This window comes from Amblyomma maculatum, chromosome 1, assembly GCF_055883805.1.
Source record: "Amblyomma maculatum isolate TAMU_Amacu chromosome 1, ASM5588380v1, whole genome shotgun sequence".
Taxonomy (NCBI): Eukaryota; Metazoa; Arthropoda; class Arachnida; order Ixodida; family Ixodidae; genus Amblyomma; species Amblyomma maculatum.
In genome coordinates, this window is record NC_139344.1 from 280,595,577 (window position 1) to 280,615,191 (window position 19,615).

General features: G+C 43.3%; 1 protein-coding gene across 3 annotated transcripts; it reads left to right on the forward strand.

Annotated features, from left to right (window-relative positions):
• Positions 1-1,704: 1,704 nt before the first annotated feature.
• LOC146206679 (uncharacterized) lies at positions 1,705-19,615 on the forward strand. Of its 3 annotated transcripts, none has more exons than XM_084591469.1 (6): positions 1,705-1,876; positions 2,449-2,495; positions 8,874-8,911; positions 9,446-9,841; positions 10,823-11,138; positions 18,765-19,615. In XM_084591469.1, the coding sequence occupies exons 3-5, from the start codon at positions 8,894-8,896 to the stop codon at positions 11,069-11,071; spliced, it is 663 nt and encodes a 220-aa protein (XP_084447595.1). In that variant the 5' UTR covers positions 1,705-1,876; positions 2,449-2,495; positions 8,874-8,893; the 3' UTR covers positions 11,072-11,138; positions 18,765-19,615. The 3 variants fall into 3 exon arrangements, with proteins under 3 accessions (XP_084447595.1, XP_084447596.1, XP_084447594.1); XM_084591470.1 differs by lacking the exon at positions 2,449-2,495 and adding an exon at positions 10,152-10,252; XM_084591468.1 differs by lacking the exon at positions 2,449-2,495.

Here is a 19,615-nt window from a genome sequence, read left to right on the forward strand (position 1 = left end):
CACCTTGAAAACCAGAATGGAGAAAAGCGATCATCGTCTGAGCATTCTTCCGACATGCAAAGCCAACACAGGTCATGAAACAATTTTTTTTTTAATGCTTCTTGGTTGATTGCGGCACTGAAGTTTCCAGGCTGCATATAAAATTAGGTTATACAAGTGAATACAAATATTTCTAAATTTGTGCGATTTTGAAGTTAAATAGAATGATACAAGTCACAGATACCTTGTTTTATTGTAATCTGTGTAGTGTTTGTTTTTATACTTGTCTTCAATGTAGGCTAGGAGTATGTAATTTGTTTCACCTTTGTATGCCACACACAACTTCAGGCAGCCATAGAGCATTAGCAAATATTAAGGCAAGGATGAATTGTGCATTCCTGGAAGGAAGACTTTGTACAGGCCGTGAGAGCTTGGAAATGCCTTCTCTCTGGACTGCTGCATTCTAGTGCGTACTACTCAGGTGCATACAATAGACCCTTTGCAAAACTCTGGAAGTCAGCTTCCCTGCACAGCAAAAACCCCTGCACCATGGCGGCCAAACCTGATTTGAGAGCCGAAGTTGGGTGCAGTGCAGGAGACGTCTATGTGACAATAATGGCCACGTCCATTTCCTGCACACCTGTCTGTTTTTGCTGCCGCAATTATGGTATTAAGAGGCCATCGGGGAAGCCAGTTCCTCGCAAGTGCCATTCAAATCGCCTCTCCCGCCCCTTTGCTTCCTCCTCGTTATCAAAAGCGAAGGAAGTTCTGCTCACCAGGTTCATACATGATTATCAGGCTTGACACAGTATTCTGCGCTGCACCCAACTTCTGCCCCCCAAACAGGTTTGGCCGCCAAGGTGAAGGGGTTTTTATTGTGCAGAGAAGCTGAACCCCGAGTTTTGCAAAGTGTCTATAGCTCAGCTTAGAGTTACTGTATATGCTGCCAAAAAGGTAGCATTATTATATACAGTAACTACAGCTCTGCTAACAGTATGGCTACATCCACGAGCTGTCTAGCACTCGACTCCACAAAAGGCGCAGCATGGTTCAATTTTTTCTGTCGACACTCGGCCTACGCCGCAAGGGAAGGGAGGAAGGTAGGAGTGAAAGTGGAATGAGAGGAGAAGCACAAACAGTGTAGAGCTACGGAGTAATTTCGACCACCTGGGGACATTTAAGTGCACTGACGCCGCACAGCACATGGGCGCATCTCCATTTCGCCTCCATCGAAACGCAGCTACGCAGCTGCCGGCGTTCGGTTTCGAAGGTTTCGAACACGGGTACCACGGGGGAGACTGTAGCCTTCCTCCATGTCCGGCACAGTAAGTGGACATTTTTATCAACTCGAGGTTTTGACAGCGGTCGAATCTGACGTGAACTATCAACTGAAGAGTCAGTTAACAAGACGCCATAAAACATAGCAGCACAAAACAAAAATTCATACTCTTCACCAAGGTAGACCAGGCAAGGTATATGGACCAGGTAGACCAGTAGATTTCTCACTAGAGCTCGGTCTAGACTCGGAGCAGCAAACGCTGTTCCGTGTTTGAAGATTTTCCTTTGTATTTGTAATAAAGTGTGTGGGTATCACGTTATGCTTTTTTTTTTTTTCATGTTCAATCAGTGCAGAGATACATACTACCATACTACCTACTGGCTCATACATGGCGGAAGTACCTTGGCTCATATATGAGCATGAAGAGCTATTATCATCATTATATCTCGAGTGCACGAGGGCGCGACGTACAAAGCGCGCTGCTCGCGCCTCGCGCTCACGGCTTCTCACGGTGCTCGCGCTGCATAGAACCAACGGCTGCCAGCAGAACGCTGGAACCCCTTTGACATCGTTTACAGCAAGAGGAACGGACCAGAAGCAAGCTAGACTGTCGCCGCGGTAAGAAATGTCTTCTCAACCTCTTGAGTTATAGTTAGGAAGCTGGCGGATTGATCACTTTTGAGGTATAACAGGCGATCTATCGTATTCGTTTCAGGCAGCAGTGGTTAAATAATAGCTTTAGGATAGGGGGCCCTGACTCATGTTCACTGCTAACAAAAGGCTCACGAAACTTTTGTATTTTCAAGAGGTTTTAGTTGAATGGGTGGACTTTCATCAAGATAGTAGGAAACCCAAAGAAAGGAAAGCTAACGTGGCATTTTAGATTGTTGATAAGACATGAATATATATATATATATATATATATATAAGCGCACAGTCTGGCAAGGACAGAGAAAAACGGGGGATACACTATAACTTGCGAAAATTTATTATGAACCGCAGAGCGGTGAAAATGTAAGTCTATGCTTGACCGTGCATGTTCAACCAGCCCCCCCCCCCCCCCCCCCCCCCCCCCAAAAAAAAAAAAAAAAAAAACACGATTTCTTCGAGGATAGACCCCCAAAAAAAAAAAAAACTATTTCGTTTGGACGCATCAGGTATGCACATTTGTCAAAAAAAAAAAAATGCAGGTGCTGACTAAAGCATGGACAAGATCTGTGTTTTCCAAGCTTCAATGGTAGGATCCGGCAACCTTTTTCTCCTCACTGCATGGTTGTCTCTCAGCGAGTTAAACCGTAATTCTTGCTGAGAGATGACTCTGAACTCAACCTAAAGGTAACATACACTCACTCGGCAGGAAATGATTATGGGACTGCATAGTCTAACTATGGTGTCTAGAAGGGGGCAGTGTGACGGGCGGGAGCCGGCGAAGCGCACAGCGGAGCGATGAAAGCTATAGATGGCGCTACTTGCAGCAGGTGTGCAGCCGTCGCGGCGGTTGGAGGGGGCGGCACAGGGCACCAGGCAGGCGTGTCGCGTGAATTTTGCGTCGCGTTTGAATTTTTATTCTGGTGCGATGCCAACATGACGAAATGTTTGCAGATCGGAGATGAAAAGATGCATTGTTTTCTCCATCAGTGCGCGCAAATGGAGTTTAGCGACGCAATTTAGGAAAAGCAAGCTTTAATAGAACGCATATCAGAATATTAACTCTACGCGTTTAGTTTTCACTAAAAGCTTGATAGCACAAGTGAACATGGACAACGAACACGGACAATTCGGAACTCTGACTGGGAGCTTTGGAGTTCGGATGCAGCCGCGGCAAATATAATGAGTGGCCACAGAAAAAAAAAAAAAGGGGGGGGGGGGGGGGGGACGTACTAGCAAATTAGTTCTCAGCGCGCTACGACACGCTAAGAAGCAGACAAACCTAAAACAGACAGGACGACGAACAGAGCGCTGTCTGTTCGTCGGGCTGCATGCGCCAGCAACATGCCGTTTATGGAATCACGTTACTTGGAAGTTGTAGCTCATAAATAATAGGTGAACTTATGGATGATCTGGCGCATCTCATATCATGCACTAAATATTTTCCATCACTGCTTTTGCTGAACAAATCCACAAGACCAAAGGAAACACTTCATTACCATATAAGGTAAAGAAATCATTTGCACAAAATGTCCACAATTAAGAGCATAAATGACGTTTATTTTATTAATACAATATACAAATGCAGACGTCAGAGCGACCGAACAACGAATGGCTCTGCTTTGAATTCACTTTGTTTATAACTTCGAATGTTTCTGGCGGTCATTTTGAAGATCAGTGTCCTTTATTCAACGAGTAAAAAAAAAAAATGAATCCATAGTTAGCACCACAAACTGGAAACATTTTGCAATAACCTCTTTATGATGAACATCGCGCATCCCACTTGGTAGAGTTTGTTAGACTGTTGAGAAACTGCGCGAAATTATGCACACTGAAAGCATAAAACGTTTTCTTTTTTTTTAACAAAAAATGTGAATGCGTCCCCTACTAACGCCGGCCAGCATAGTTCTATATGCTACAGCCAGGAACAAATTTCGTTTGGGGGCGGCCGGATTTGTGGGAAAAATTTATTTTTTCGTTGCCTTGCAAGTTTGTATTCTGATATTTTTTTTTCTCTGAATGGAGTGTGCACGTCCCCTCGTGACTCCACAAATTTCTTTCTTTATAATTGCCCGACCACACACACACACGCACACACACACAAAGAATTACACGAGCCAGCATCCCTCAAACTTTTGTTCCTGGCTGTAAAATAAGCCTCACCTACCAAATTGTTGCGTGCTCAGCGAACCTAATTGCATTCAGCTGCTGCTCTGGTGACTTTGAGGCCAGAATCACAATTATGGCAAGAAATTGTGCTGCTAAACTTCTGTGTCACACGTATCCTGCCATGTAAAAGATAAGCTGGCTATCCCTTGTTTCACCCACATTATTGTGGCCTGAACTGAGCCACAGCTGAATAAGAGAGCCAGCATCACATTAATGCTCCCAGCATATGTCCTGAAATATAAACATGTCCAGCGTATTAAAATATTTTCAGCTGTTGATCAGCAAGGCATCGTAACAATTAAGTTTGGCTTGAATATTCTTCTGTTTCTGTAGACGGGCAAGGTTATAGAAACTGGGGCAGATGATAGTTACGAGCAACTTCGCAGGTCCTTGGTGAAGATTTGTCTCGGGTATTCTACACCGAAAAAGTTGTCCTGTATGCCATGCGTTCGCAAACGAGACACAATTAGTCGTCAGCTCCTTGTCAGCACGTTTGATATTTCGCAATCCCAGTTCGCGTTAAGCTACATATTTAGGTGGTCTGAAAAGGGGGTTTCGGCTTTGCGCGCTTTGTACCCGCTTCTGCGCCCAGGTACAAAACATGTTCGCGCTTTTGCGCCACGAGTGCGCACAGCGTTATCTACTGCATAACACAGGATCAGCACAAAATCACCCACTTCGCATCTCAAAAGGATCACTGTGGTGCATGTGCGACTACCAGCTTCGAATCGTTCGCGGTCCACGCGCAAAAAAAGCGCACTCCACGCGTCCCAGACCTCGCCCGCACCCGCGCTGCTGCGCTCAATCGCGGGGCAGCGGCTGGTTCCCCATGCACACCAGAGCGCTGCAGCGCCCCTTGCGGCGCCTGGAAATTTCATCGCGGATCGCGCCTCCCTCTCGCAAGGCGCGGATACGTCGCCCGTCACACTGCCCCCTTCTAGCCACCATAGTCTAACCGTTGCCATACTGTCACTGCCTGGCTCTGTTCATGGCTCGTTCCGCGGCTATTAAGAATCAAAAACATCACGTAATGCAAACTAAAGGGGAACACACACCAGGAAAGATGAGTCATTTATTTGAATGTTATGAATTTAAAAACAATTAAGAAAAAATTTCACTCAGGATTTTAACAAATCTTTCACTGCTGAGATAGTGTTAATCTATTGCGCCACAGAAGCAACAAAAAGGGCTTTAAATGCGCTCTCGTTTTGACGATATTTTCGCTATTTGTCTCCAGGTGACACTGCTCAGAGAGGATGTCATAAATCTAAAAATCAGGTGTAAAAATTGTTTGGTACTTTGGTGAAATCAGACCATTGAGTCTAATTTTGCCAGAAAAATTCCCATCTGTGTATTTGGAACCATTTGGATGCCACTTTGAATGGAAGTGTGTTTTTAAAAAAAAATTGAATAATTACATTGGACATTTCAGGTTGAGCCTATGGGCCTGGTGTGCTCATAAAGGGTAGAAAAAGTTGTTCTCATCTCATGTAAGGCAGTGGAAGGAGCAGTGAGGTGTCGGCTTTCAGATAGCATCACTGCCATAGAACAAAGATTCTTTCTGCTGCTGTTCTACATTCAACCATACACATGTATGCAGCGTGTGTGTGTGTGTTGCAAAGAAGGAGGAGGAGGCGGAAAGGCAGGGAGAGTGTGTTACAAAATACATGAAAAACAAAGCACCTAAATCCACTACTCATATTCAGCTGGGAGGGCTTTCCTTTGCCTGGACTCGCCGGCCTACATGCACGAGTGCTTCTGATGGCGGCACTTGGTTTCAAGCCCTTAGGTCTTCACACTAACAGCATGCCACACTGAGTGGAAGGTGATAAATAATGAACAAACTGGGCTTTGCTCCCAGTGGCAGTATGCCGACAAGCTAGACCCATCCCCATAGCGAGCACAGAGGGCAGTTGTCACAGGGAAAGCATGTTTGAAAAAAACTCTTCCACAGCAGGAAGACCACGGATTCCTTGCAATGATCATATCGGATCTCCTTGAGGTGCCCGTGGCATACATGAGCGCATGCGGCAACACTGCTCTGAGCTCCGTAGGGACCCACCAGCAGGGACCACGTCCACCGCCATTCATTTTCTTTACCACTGGCTCAGTCCAAACGAAGGGTTGTGCTTCAGCGCAGTCTCAAAAAAAAAAAGTGCAGGGCTGGCATGGCTGGGCAAGCTCTTCAGTGTGTGCAGCTATATGGTTTTTTGAGCGCTGAAAATGTTGACACGTTTTTAAAACAAGTTAGTGTGCAGATGCAAATTCCATATGCTCAAGGACGTGTATAATATGGACGAATAAGTTTTCAGCGAGCCTGTATCCTCTGATATTTTCAAGAAATGTGTGGTCATGTGGGTTGGAATTGAGGTTCATTCATTTATGTCTCGTTTCTTCACAGTGCGTGTAATCCAGTTTTCGATGTTGCCAATGCGATTCCTGTCTGGAAAGAAGCAGATATGAGATGTGAATATCAGATGCAGAGTGCCAATTTGGGCTAGTGTTCATGTCTGTTGTTGTCCTCTCTGTCCCCGTTCTTAATGCTGCTTTCTTGCTACATTACAAGATTGCTTGCTACAACACAGACTTAAGCACATGCTTAAAAAGCATAATCAAACCTCATACACAAAACAGTGACTTTGCACGCTGTGTGTCTCATTCCGATCTTGGGCAGCTTTTTAACAGCATTCCTGTTGGTATTGTGAAAATCAGAAGCGTAACAGTAAATGTAGTTGCGTGTTTCACAGTGCATTTTTCGTCTGTTCCTGGGGAAAGCCAGGATGGGATCCGAGCGCAGAATTGGTGGCACTGGTGTTGCCGGTTCCAAACAACCGCATTTTTACATGATGGCTCCCAGATGACGCTGCATCTACTGCTGAAACTGCAGCGTACCAGGTCCTTTAAAAGATTACCTGTCGACTCCCAACTGAAGTGGGCAAATGCATGTTGTTCACAGGCATGCTTGGATCACACAAACCGAAGGAATACTACAAGCATGAAGAGGGGGCACAAAACAGCACATGTTTACTGACATAAATGTTTTCAGCAAGCATATATAATGCTTGCATTGTTTCCGCCTCCTGAAGCCAAGTAGTGCTAGTTATGTGTAATGTTATTGCTTTTAATCATGACTGTAGTAATGAAACAAATGATAACTAAGCAAATTAGCTGCTGAAACCCTTAAATTTTGTAGTCGAATACAACTCAATCTGCAGTAACCGCAGCACAATTCCTCTTTCACAGAAAGCGCTCAGCTGTTAAGTGTTCTCTAGTTGCCTAAATAAAAAGGAAACAGTCGGGCCATATTATAAGTCCAAGAATTTTATTCATCTGGGTTTAGTGCAGTTAAATATCAAACTGATCAATCAAATATCAAACATTTGCTGTTCTTTGGAGTAATACACATGCCGGGAATGATTGCCTATAGTTAGCAGCTGCTGTATTTTTTAACTTGTGTTCTACAGACCATTTTTGTGGTGAGGAGGAAAATAGTCTCATACTCCGAGTGTACTGCACCACTGTTTCTCCCTGGTATATGGGGATGCGGTGGCAGTAGTGAGGGCATCAGAGTACACTACATAGAAAGTGCATGCGCTATGTAGTCTTTTGCACACAAAGCGTCTTGAATAGCCTGAAAGTGTCTAAACTGCTCAGCTGATGTGACAATAGCAGCTGGCGGTGCGATATGTACGCATTTTCACATACCTTATCCCTGTCCTTTTCTTCATTTCGCCCCCGTCTTTGCTTTCTCTATCTCCTACTTGTTTGTGCCATTTCAGCCGGCCGCAAATCAGGTGCTAACAAGCGTCGTGGCTAGCAGTCCTTTTAAGAATGATGCAGGACTAAAATCACAATTTGCACAAAAAGATGTGTTTTTAAATTTTAGTTGTGTTTGATTGTGCATGTTTTGAAAAAATGTCTCACTAACTTTGGTTGTCATCTCCGCAGTAGTAGTATTAACATTAATATTTTTTTGGGAGATGGGGTGCACTCAACACCGAAAGCGCCTATGAACGCCGTTTTCAAAATGCAGCCTCATAGCAGGCAAATAATTGAACACGGAGTGTATCTACAAGTTCCAGTGCTTGTTTTTCGTGCTCTCTAGCCAAAAGGACCTGCTGTCGAGAGAACAGCGGAGGGCTAAAAAGCAAAACGGAAAGAAAAGGCATATTTTGGGCTGTTGGAACAGCAGATTGATAAACCAAAATAGAAGCTTGGATTGAACCTTTGAACACTGTTTTCGCACCACTGGGAGCCAAGCTAAGCAAAGTGCTGGACAGCTTGGGGATAGAATATGGAGCCTGTACAAAGAGGGACACACAGTTAGTAACTAAGTAAAGCATTTCACAAGTGCAGACAAGGGTGCTGGACAGCTATAAAGCTGAAAAAAGCAACCACAGGAAATGGACTATAACAACAAATGGACTATAAAAAAATTGTTCATAATAGCATATGGCTGCTCACAAGGTTCCTATGTTACTGCATTGTCACAACAAATAATAATTAGTTCAAACTAACTCAAATTTTTGTTTATTTATTTCCTGAAGTTCAAGGCCAACCTGCAGGATGCATAAACTATTTATGAAAATGGATTAGGGAAAATGAGCCTTGTCATCACATGAAATTCCATCATAATGCTTGCAGTATGCAGCTTGGAACAGCAGTACTCAAGGTATCATAGAACCTTTGGATGGTTGAAGCTAGACTAAAGTTTTAAATTGTTGTGCTGCTCATAGATTGAAACATAGTTTGAGTGTTGAATATTTCTGAACTTCATTTTTCTGCATCGCTTTTGCAGGAGGTTCATTAATAAAGAAGATGACAAGTCATGCACCAGTGCGTAATTGCATATTTATCTATTTTGTTCTTCAATAAAAGTGTATGTTTTCTGGTACAAATTTTGATGGCTTGTGCAAGAAGACTGGTTGCTGCTTTTAATATGTGGAGTCCAGCTTAATGCACTACAATATTGAGCTTAATCAAGGGTGTATATTTGTAGTACATTTTCCGTGCAGTTAGTCATACAATGTCAGCTTAAAAAAATAGATAAATTTTGTAGTTTTTGCGTACCATTGTATTCTGTTAATTTACAGAACTTATGGACAAATATGCACAGTAGTAGGAAACTTGTGAACATTTGAACTGGTTTTATTAAGTGAAGTCACGTCCGGTTTTTTGTTTAATTTGAAGTGAATACAGTGGTGACCAAAGTAATCTTTTTTTTTAAGTGCACAGCCTATAGTATTTATTGTTTCGATCAAAGCATTGACAAATTGGGTCGAGAGTTCAGCACTGTGTATTTGCACAACTGCTGCTGTTTGAGTCTGGTACAGTAAACTGATGATGTTTTGTGCTGATGTTCATTTATAGCACGTATCAACAGCCAAGTCGACCAGTAATGACCTTGACCCTCTGGTGGACATGTTGGAAAGATGCCTCAGAATTCGAACTACACCTCAGGAATTGGATTCTCCTACCTCAGACTTTATAGTCAATGTATTGCGTGCAGCCTGTCTGCCATTTGGCTTGAAGGAGGAAGCGATGAATGTGCCCCTTTTCCATTTGCCACCTGATAAATCGCATATTGAGGACTCAGTGCCAGTGGTTCACTATTTGAAGCTGATGCAAGTCTTATTTTACCCCTTGGGCGTCACTGATATTGGCTTGACAGACCTAATGAAACCAAAAGCAAAACGCACTCGGGAGCTTCTGAAGATTCTCGTGGACAGTTGGCCACGCATGACTGCCATCTACACTAAGTATAAGGTCTGTTTTTCTCTTATTTTTATGTTTCTTGTGAAAGCAAATGTTTTGAATCATATATGAGTATCAAAAATCTAGGTACTTCATATCACAAATCATGTAACCTTGTGTTTGGTGCATCATAGAGTTGCTTGTGCGCCATAAAATTCCATATAAAAAACTGTTCTTCTAGATAGCATTTGCTTTCATTTAACCATATGGTCAGGTATCTATATTTCTCTACATAGTTAATCTTTGTTACCTGTATCTCTGTCGGGTCACATTTACCATCATCGTAAACCATTATCACCGATTTCTCTCTACTGAATTGCAGCCACAACTGAGCTCCCTGTGTCCCACAGATCCTCATTAACTCCTGCAACCCATCCCGCTTGTCAGCCAGCAAGGCAGTATCATCTGCGTACATCAATCTCGGTAGCACTTGTCTTACTTTTTGTCCTCCCTGCATATATCCCAAGTTTACTCTTGTGTCACTCTTTTCAAGCCACTTTTCCACCTGACTCATTATATCATGAATAGCAGGGGTGACAAGGGGCAGCCTTGCCTGAGTCCTTTTTTTATTCCTGCTATCTTTGTTTTTTGTCCCTCCAGTGTTATGATAGCCTCGTTATCTGTATAGACCCTTTTTAGGAACCTTGTGACTTCGCAACCATTGTTGGCAATCAAAATTGGAAGTACAGAATAAAAACATTCAGCCACAAATTATTTATTAAACACTAGTTAATTCCAGATGGTGATCCTTTCTACTAATGCTATACACATTGTTCCAAAACAAAAAGACAATAGGAAAACAAGTGTCCCGCCCCTTTAATAATAGGCTTTCATGCTTTGCCAGAGGTTGTCGTTCTGGGTGATACAGGCATATGAGTAAACTAGTCAGTGCTTTTTTTTTTTTTTTCTTTTTCTCTTTTTTTTTGTATGTGATGTTGAACTGCTGCACAGCTGGTGGCATACATCCAATTGACTGTTATTTCTCCCAACCAGGAAAAGGAAACGAAGCAGCTGCTGGCCAAGAATGAAGCAACTAAATTGCAATCGCACTTTCCACCAAGACGGAAGAGGCAAAAAAGCTTGCTAGTTTTCTTATCAAGGCTTCTGAGGAAGCAGAGCAGATTGAAAAAGAACATTCCGCCTGCGACAAGTCTCTTCAAGAACTCTGTGACCGTAAAGCTGCCATCATGGCCGACAATGAAGAGCTCGAGTCAGCTTTTGCTGCTTCTACCGAGGCAATAAAACGGGCTGAATTGGACATTGTGAAACTCAAGGAAGCCATAGAAGAACAGCGGGCCGCACTGTGCAGGTATGGGGGAATTAAATGTTAACGCCTGTGTCATCTAGATCAAATAGGAATGCTACATGCATTTTTTAGCGCAAAACTTTAGAGGAGCTATATCGATAAAACATGGCATTATTGTGAGGTTGCGACAAGGAAAGAGAAATGGAGAGAGCACATAAGCGACAGAGGAGAACCAGTACCAGTGGAGAAAGGTAGCGGATGGTGTGCGAAGGTAGTGAGGAAATGTAGAAGGGCAGCATACACGAGGTAGAGAAAGAGCAGTAGGGGAAAAGAAAGGAAAAGTGGAAAGGAGAAAACGTGCACTGGAGTACAAGAGTAGAAAGTGTGTCAGGCTACGAAAATATCAGCTGGAGTTAACTCCGCTTAAACTGGTTAAGACATGCGAAAGCACCGTTTTGGTGTGGTTTCGCTTGGTGGTTTAGGATTAGGACACTGGCACAGCGATGTCAGTGCTTGTAAAAGTCCGCAGGTAGTGAAAATTATTCCACAGCCCTCCATTATAGTACGCGTTTTTTCTCCCACCTTCTTTCCGTCCCATATGTGCACTTAGGTCTCGGCAAAAAGTGTGCAAGATACTGTGCGTTTTCCTTTCCCATATACCAATTTCAAAGTTAAGCAGACTTTGCTAGGCATCTGTGTACCGCGCAATATCGGTGCATGTAAAGATCCCCTAGTGTCGAAATTTCCACAGCCCTCTAGTACAGCATCTCTCATAGCCTGGAAAAGTGCAGTAGCTGCCTCACTGTCTGGTGGACACCTGCAAGAAGTGGGCATACAAACTTTAGACGACTTTGCTAGACTGTGAACCTCTGATTAGTGCTTTCACACTGAAACGGCAGCCCGCGCTGGTGGAGAGTAGCGGGGCTTTGACCTTCAGTGTGGCGAAAGTAGAAACAGAAGCACTGTGCAAGGAGGTGTAGTAGGAGTGAAAATGAGCAATGGCCATGTTTTCAAAGACTAGCTTAGGTTGCATGAGACATGCAAACGCAGTCATCTTAGCTGCTTATTTGTTACTCTGGTGTTTATGGCAGGCTGACACAAGGGTTTTCGTGAATTAAAATGAAAGAGCAGTGACTACATTGCAAGTTTTTGTAAGCTTTATGTGACCTAAACTTAATTTTTATGTAACAGGCTGCCATTGAGCTGGTTAAGCTGTAGCCAAAACAACATGAGAAGTGTAGTGATAAATTATTTACCATGCCTAGCCAATTTCTTGTGTTGAGCCATGTATACTGATGCCTTAAGCAGCATTTCATAGGAGAAAAGATGTAACCAAATATTTGGTCCAGGATGCAAAGTTTTTTAATGCATAGATTGTTTTGGCCCATGTGGACTTTCCTGGTGCAATTGGTAGGTGTTAAATAGCAGTGACTTTGCTAGAAAAACGGTATTTGCCACGTTAATGCCGTGTAATCTTATTCTTGTGGCTCCCTTGAACGTAGGCATTTGTTGGACGCAATGCCGACTGATCGACCTCTGTAATGCACACTTATGCCGTAGTGACCATGCCTGCAAGTGTGACTCAGCCCTACAAAACTTTGGTGCCATTCACGTTTCCTTCTCAGGCGGCTGGGTGCTGTTGACATGAAGGCCCCAGAATAGAATATGAGTTACTTGGAACTTTTGCACCGATGTTTTGATCAATAATTCCCATACAAGGGTATGTGTACATTGCCTGAGTCACTGTGCTCGATGCACTAGTTCGCTGATGTGCTTCCAAGAGAATTGAAATTGTTAATAACAGGGCTGTCGTTCTGTCATTCCACCTGATGTCCACAACATCATTAATTGCCACTTTCTCTCTGTTTTATTAACACACTGTGCCACAAAAAATACTGAAGTCTGATTTTTTATTAAATGTAGAAAACTAAGGGGACATATATTTTTGAACCTTAATGAGCTTTCAGTACAATGATCTCATATATACTCGCCTTGTAGAAGCGTTCACTAATATTGCCGTACATGTAAAACATTTACCAGGTGTTCCAGTTCAGTGTAACCAAGATTTTAAAAGTAAATGGTAGAGCTAAACTCTGTGTTCTACATTCTCTTATGCTGCCTTGCCAGGCAATGGGGCGCGACCCGTTCAGCGTTGACGGTATGGTTCAAAGAAGTCGTTCCAGGAACCCACTGCCCGAGGAGCAATGGCCGGGGAAAGTGGAATGCCACATTGTATTCAGAAAGCATATTGGCCCCTCACTCTCTCACTGGGAAAGAAAAACTACTAAACGCTTGTAATGCGACCTCTGGCTCACAATCTTGCAGTCAGGTGACACGGGAACGGATTGTTGGCAAAATGAAAAGTAATAAATTTGCTCTGCAGGACCGTATGATTTGTTTTAAACTGCTCCCGCACTGCATGCGCCTTGCTTGTGTGGTGGTGCGCTCCCACGCTAGCCCTGGAAGGACTTCAGCTTCACTGGTTGTCCCAGGTGACCCTCCTAAACCTTATGAGATGCCGTGCAAAAGGCGAGCATCCTAGCGTAGTGAATCTGACGGCTGTTGAGAGTAGTGTGACCTAAACTACAGTATTCTTTATTTTGTGCTCCCCAAAGTTAATTAGAAAGTCCTAATTTTAGTTAACTGAATCCTTCAAGAAAAAAGTTGTGCAGAAGCTTTTTAATTTATTGCTCGTTATCTTTTTAAACCAGTCATGGGCTGGACTTGAACGGCGGTTGCGGCACATGCTTTGTACAACGTGTGCTCTCGGGATGTTTTTTATCTGCTGCCGCCAGTAGGCAATCGTGGCACTGCTACCCTACCCTTCTTTTGCGGACGAAATGGCCGCTGGCGCGCAAAGCATCTTGACACTTGTGCTCTGGGATTTTGTTTTGGTGCGCTACAGACTGGCTTAAAATATACAGGTTGTTCAAGCCTGTGGCTGCAAGCATGTACATACGTTAAGCGTACGTTACTCATTTGTGAACCATATGTGCGGATGGTAATGAACGCTGTCATCTTCCCCGAAGAGAAGCACACGCCTTGACAAAGAAAGGTTATGTGCCTCTGCACCGAAAGAGTATCGAGAGTAGATAAGCCGCGTAACCGAACCTATAGTGGGTCATTCACCGACCTGACTGTCAAGTCACGGGGAGATGCTCGTGATTGAAGACACGCACACAAGCAACCAGAGAATCGTCCGAACGTGAAACGATGCTGCCGCTCAGCATGTTGCAAGATAGTGCACACAGGTGAAACTGGTACTCTGCCTCAGTCATGCTCCGATTGAAACTGGCTGGCAGAATGCGATGCACTGCATCGAACAATGAAATTAACAAAAACAGCAGACAACGCTCTCGCTTATATGCATCATAACAGGGCTCATGTTAACCTTACGCTTTGATGCTGCTAATTCACTGTTTGCAACATACAGAAAATACGACAGAGAATTGGTTTTTGAGATTGCACTTTAAAACAAGTCATGCACATTTAGAAATAACAAAAACGTATACTGATGCCTGATCATAGTCTTAACAACATTGAGATTATTTGTTAAGTGAGAACTTCATGCAGTTAACTGGGGATGTCAGTGACTCAATTTCTGCAGCTAAGGGAATTCATGTTAAGTCACTGGTGACTCGTATTATTCATATATCAAAAACATTATCATGTTAATCTTTGACTGTTCGGAAAGAATTAACTTGCATATGAATTACTTATTGGGACATACATCATTAATATTATGGGCTGTCGGCAGGCTATAATGTTAACGCAAGAAGTCTGCACGTACACTGCAGCTAGAGAGGAAGCCAAAGCTTTCACCCGTTGAGTCTGCATCTACTGATGATCACATTGACTACAGCTTGCTTTAAAGCTTTTTAATTTGGCATAAGCCCACATTCGCGTTCAGTTTACTTTCTGTGAAAAATAAGCATGCGAAATAAATTAAAGTACCACTTCTCCATTTAAGGCCTCAATGTATATTGTACACTCTGCATAGTTTTATGAAGCGGGAGGGTGATTTTCTTCTTTGTAGTTTTTAGCCGCCAGCTCTATAAAGAAAATATGTTATATGTTTGAACTTCTTGAAGTAGGTGAACCCTCCACATTGTTTTGTCTTTATTTTGTTGCCCTGTATCTTATAAATGAGCTCTTTAAAACTTGAAACCAGGCGCGCACCAGCTGCCGCCGTAGAAACGAACACCCGGAATGGGGTAGGCCCGCCATGCGCCTAGCGGCGACAGAGGACACAAGTCACTTAGAAGAGCGCCCATTGTATCCGTGGCCAGTGTGCAGGCGGCACGAAAGCAATGGAAAGTGTCACGAAGCACAAACGGGCTCATTCAACACTACCTTAATAGGCTGACTACGTTTCAGTTTCGCTTCTGTGAGCTTCGCGCCAGTCAGCAGCAGTGGCGCTCATTGGCTACGCACCAGCCAGCTAACTGATCCCAGTTGCACGGAGTTTCAGATATTGGATTTTTTACGCGCTTTCAATGCGGTTCTTTGCTGCTCCCAAAGCGTGCTCTTATCAAGTGCCATGCAACGTGTCGTGCAGCGAGACCTCACACGTGCTGTGCCGCAGGCTGCTTGTGAAGCGGCACTCCATTTCTTTCTTTATGGCACACCCGCTACCACCGTGAAGAATGAGCGCCAGAGAGGAGTAAGTGAAAGCCGTTGGCACTCTGCCAAGTTTGCCCCCCCCCCCCCCCCCCCCCAAACCGGTACAGCTAACATCAAAAGACACCCACACTGTGATGTTATCGTTGAGCAGCATTTTGGCGCGCTGCCAAGAAATAGGCTGAGTGCTGCTACGGCACGAAACGGAGGGACCCGATAAAGACCGACACTTTTTTCTTAATTCTCAGCGGGAAAAGTGGGTGTTAAGTTCAATATGCGTTTGGGTTTATTACGCCAGTGAATACGGTAAATTTACCCCAATGCAAATAAATGGTTCCTGTCAGGTTTTTCGAGGCATTTCGATAATTCGAACTTCTTTTCTGGTCTCATGAAGTGCAAATTACTTAGCTTTTACTGAACTGTAGGCAGCCAGGGTCTGTAAATAGCGCTGTTTTTTATCTCTGAAGAATTCCAGTTGTCAAGTCGGTTCTTCTTGCTTCAGTTTGTGGAGCGCACAAACCTTATCTCTCTTTGAAAAGGACTTGTCTTTTTCAAAGCTCGACTCGGGTCCAGGCTGAGGACTGAAACATAGGCGCAGCACATCTACACGAAAGGTTTGAATGGATGGCATTGCGAATACCACCTCGTGAGCTGTTGACATTGCACTTCTTTACCCTGCCACTAGTACCCATGACTTGAACTGTTTCCATCCAATTTTACGCTTCAACAGATGATGGGGCAGTGGAAGCTCACCTTGAACTTTGTGCACATGAAGCACATATAGAATTACACTTGAGCCAAGCCAGTCATAGTCGTCACTTGGCTTAATTTTTTACTGTACAGTTTTATGCTAAAGATAAGAAAACAACAAAGCCGCAGTATTTATTGAACAAGTAAACAGTGTTGTACCATTGGCGACAGGAGGTGGAATGCAGACAACTGTTTTGGGAAAGTGATGCTGCAACATATGTTGTCAGCATATGGATATCCAAGTAATAGCATCAAGTATAAGCTATCGTTGGATAGCTTATATTGAATACATTTGCACTACGCTAATTTCAGGTCCTAATTACCATTAATTGTGATTAAGAATTGAACTTTACAACGTTGTCATATATTATTGCAAAGGTCTCAACGAGTAGTGTCCATAGAAAAAGTGTTAATCCATGCAAAACCATGTAAATTTGAACTATTGGTCATTTAACTTGGTTCAACCATGGTTAAATCTTAAGCTGATAAAAAAAAAAAGAACTGGGTTTTTGAAATGCAGTTTTTTGGCCACCTTAAAGTTACCTATCGCATGATCTGGAAACAGGGTGCTAGTCTTTCTCATCTCCTCTACTCTGCAGACAGTAGTAGCAGCTGGAGACAGGCTGCTACCTAAATCAGGTCACTCTGGCCACATAGCGCAACTTAATGGAGAGGCAACGAGTGCACTAGTCATTGTGGATGACAGGTGACAGCTGCAGCTAAGGGGTTGATTACTGCTTTGCATCAGTAACTGCACTGCAGACATGCTTGGTCATTCTAGGTGTTTTCACATGTAGGTTAAGTGCCGAGGACAATATATGGATCTGATTTGTGATAATACATTGCAGCTGCTTGGTTGTAGTTTTCCCCAGCCACCTAAACATACCGATCCCTGTTGATGGTGCAGGAAAGGCAGTGGAGCTACAAATGCTACAACTGATAACCCAACTCGCCGTGAATAAAGCGCTTAACTTTAAATTTTAAATTCTGCAAAATGCCAGAGATTGAGAACCACAGATCCATGAAATTTTGCGAGAGACCTGAAATTGCTTTTGGAATGCATCTCGCTTTATATTCTTATCTGTTATTGTGAATTCTTTTCCTTCTTTATCAATCTCTTCGGTGTAGCTAAAGAAGTGACCTTTGCCACTATGCTTAGGAGCCACTAGAAGTGACCAGCTTTCTAATTATCATATGTTCGTAATTTTTTGGCACCTGCCAATTCTTAGCACCCTCTCCCCCCCCCCCCCCTTTCCCCGTCGCCCCAACGTTCGTGAAAGAAAATTAAAACAAGGTTTTGCATGCGAATCTCGGTTCCTGCCTTTTGCGAGGAAGAACACATAGAGCCGGAGCCGTCGGAAGTCCGGAGATGCTGCAGTGTCCACGGTGCGATCTCTGGCTTCTTATATCAATGCATTCTGGCCCTACACAACAGCTCGCAGCACAGACCGCCAAAAGACGGCCTGGAATCAACGGCCATTCGGCATTGCTCAGCAGGTTTCGCAGGCCTGTGTTGATTTGTTTCTTGGCAGCTGTTTGACAGCCATAACAGAAGTTTGATGAGGGTGCCCCAGCTTGAAGTTGAAGCAAACTGTAATTGTGCTTGCCGGAGATGTTTATCAAATTTGCTTGCCAAATACAATTTTATGCCCATCTCGTCAAGATATTACCGCAATAATGGTGGTGCTGACGACCAAAAGTTAATTCTATGTGTAATTTTAGCTGAAAGGTTTTGCTGGGAAAACCATTCTACGGCACGCACGTAATTGTGCAACACATTGGTTCATCTGCTTCAGCCACGGCTCAACGCAGCCACAATTGTAACGTAGTTGTGTCCTTCGCGTGATACATTGGCTTTTATTTGTTTTCTCATAACGAAGTTCATCCACAGCACAAAAAATTGATGAATGTCGCACGTATTTATGCACGGCCACAGGTCGATGCTGACCGTGCAGTCGCGCACATTGACTGCGCACATCGACTGCAAATGGGTTGGTGCTGCACATTTCCATTTTTTTCAATGTCTATCCACATCGCGCAGACTGTCCAGATAGTTCGAACTGTGTCTCATGATGTCGATTTAATGTTCACTGCTTCAGTGCTTGCATGAAGTAGAGTAACAGAGAAAACAGATAAGCATTAGTTGAACCGCCAACCACACTATTCAAAACTGGACACCAAGATGGCGTTTGTCGCACACTAAAGTCAACCTCGACGTCACGTTAATACCCCTTATTGGAAACTGGTAAAAATCCATAAATTGTTTTAAACAGCCAAATTAAAACTTCTAGCACATTGGTAATTTTGATGTCTTTACAGGTTGCAGAAATAGAAGCAGCTACATTACGCATTTATGAAGAAATTGACAAACTTCGGAAAGAACATGAGTAAAGAACGGCGTTGTCTGGAAGATGCTGAAGGAAATCCTGGTGATTGAGATGCTCCTTGGTCCAGCGTCCATGCACCGTTGTTAATATTTTTTTTTTTACTCACAACTGACTGTTCTGTGCGACCTGCGAGCTAACCACTAATAAAAGTGTCATTGTAGCAATTTATTCAAAAACTGGCAGCAGCAGATGTGTTCTGATGCTTTGCTATGGAAGTGTTGTAGTCATGTGTTCTGTACTTTGTCGCTCTTTGTTTGGTTTGAATCGCTGTTTATAACGGTGGGTTCATATGGTGTACATAAATCACAGATCTCTTGTTTCTGTTCATCCTGTGAATGCTTGCAACACATGAAGAGTCCCCGGAACTTGGTCAGTGTGGATTTGTCTGCACGACCTCATTCATTGTATAAATCCAGCTTTAGGCAATGTAAATATTGTCCACAATTTCATTCCCTTCATCCATGTTTTGGCCAAACAGGTGTGCAGTGTTATGCAAATAAAACAAGATCCAATTTTATGGTAAAGAAGCTTCATACTTTTCATAAATACTTAGGCATAATTGTTACTCTTTCATGAACTTGAACAGTTCTCTATGTATATCCATGTGAGTAGCATTGTAAAATGCAGTGATCCTTTTCCTTTGCAAATATTCCTCCTTGTTATGTTCAACCCAGTGTTAGCGGTGGAATTTTCAACCTTTCCCCTGTTAATGTGTATGGAAACAGACTGAATTTGTTTGAAGATATGGAATCAAATACCAACTGAAATAAAAGCAAAACACAA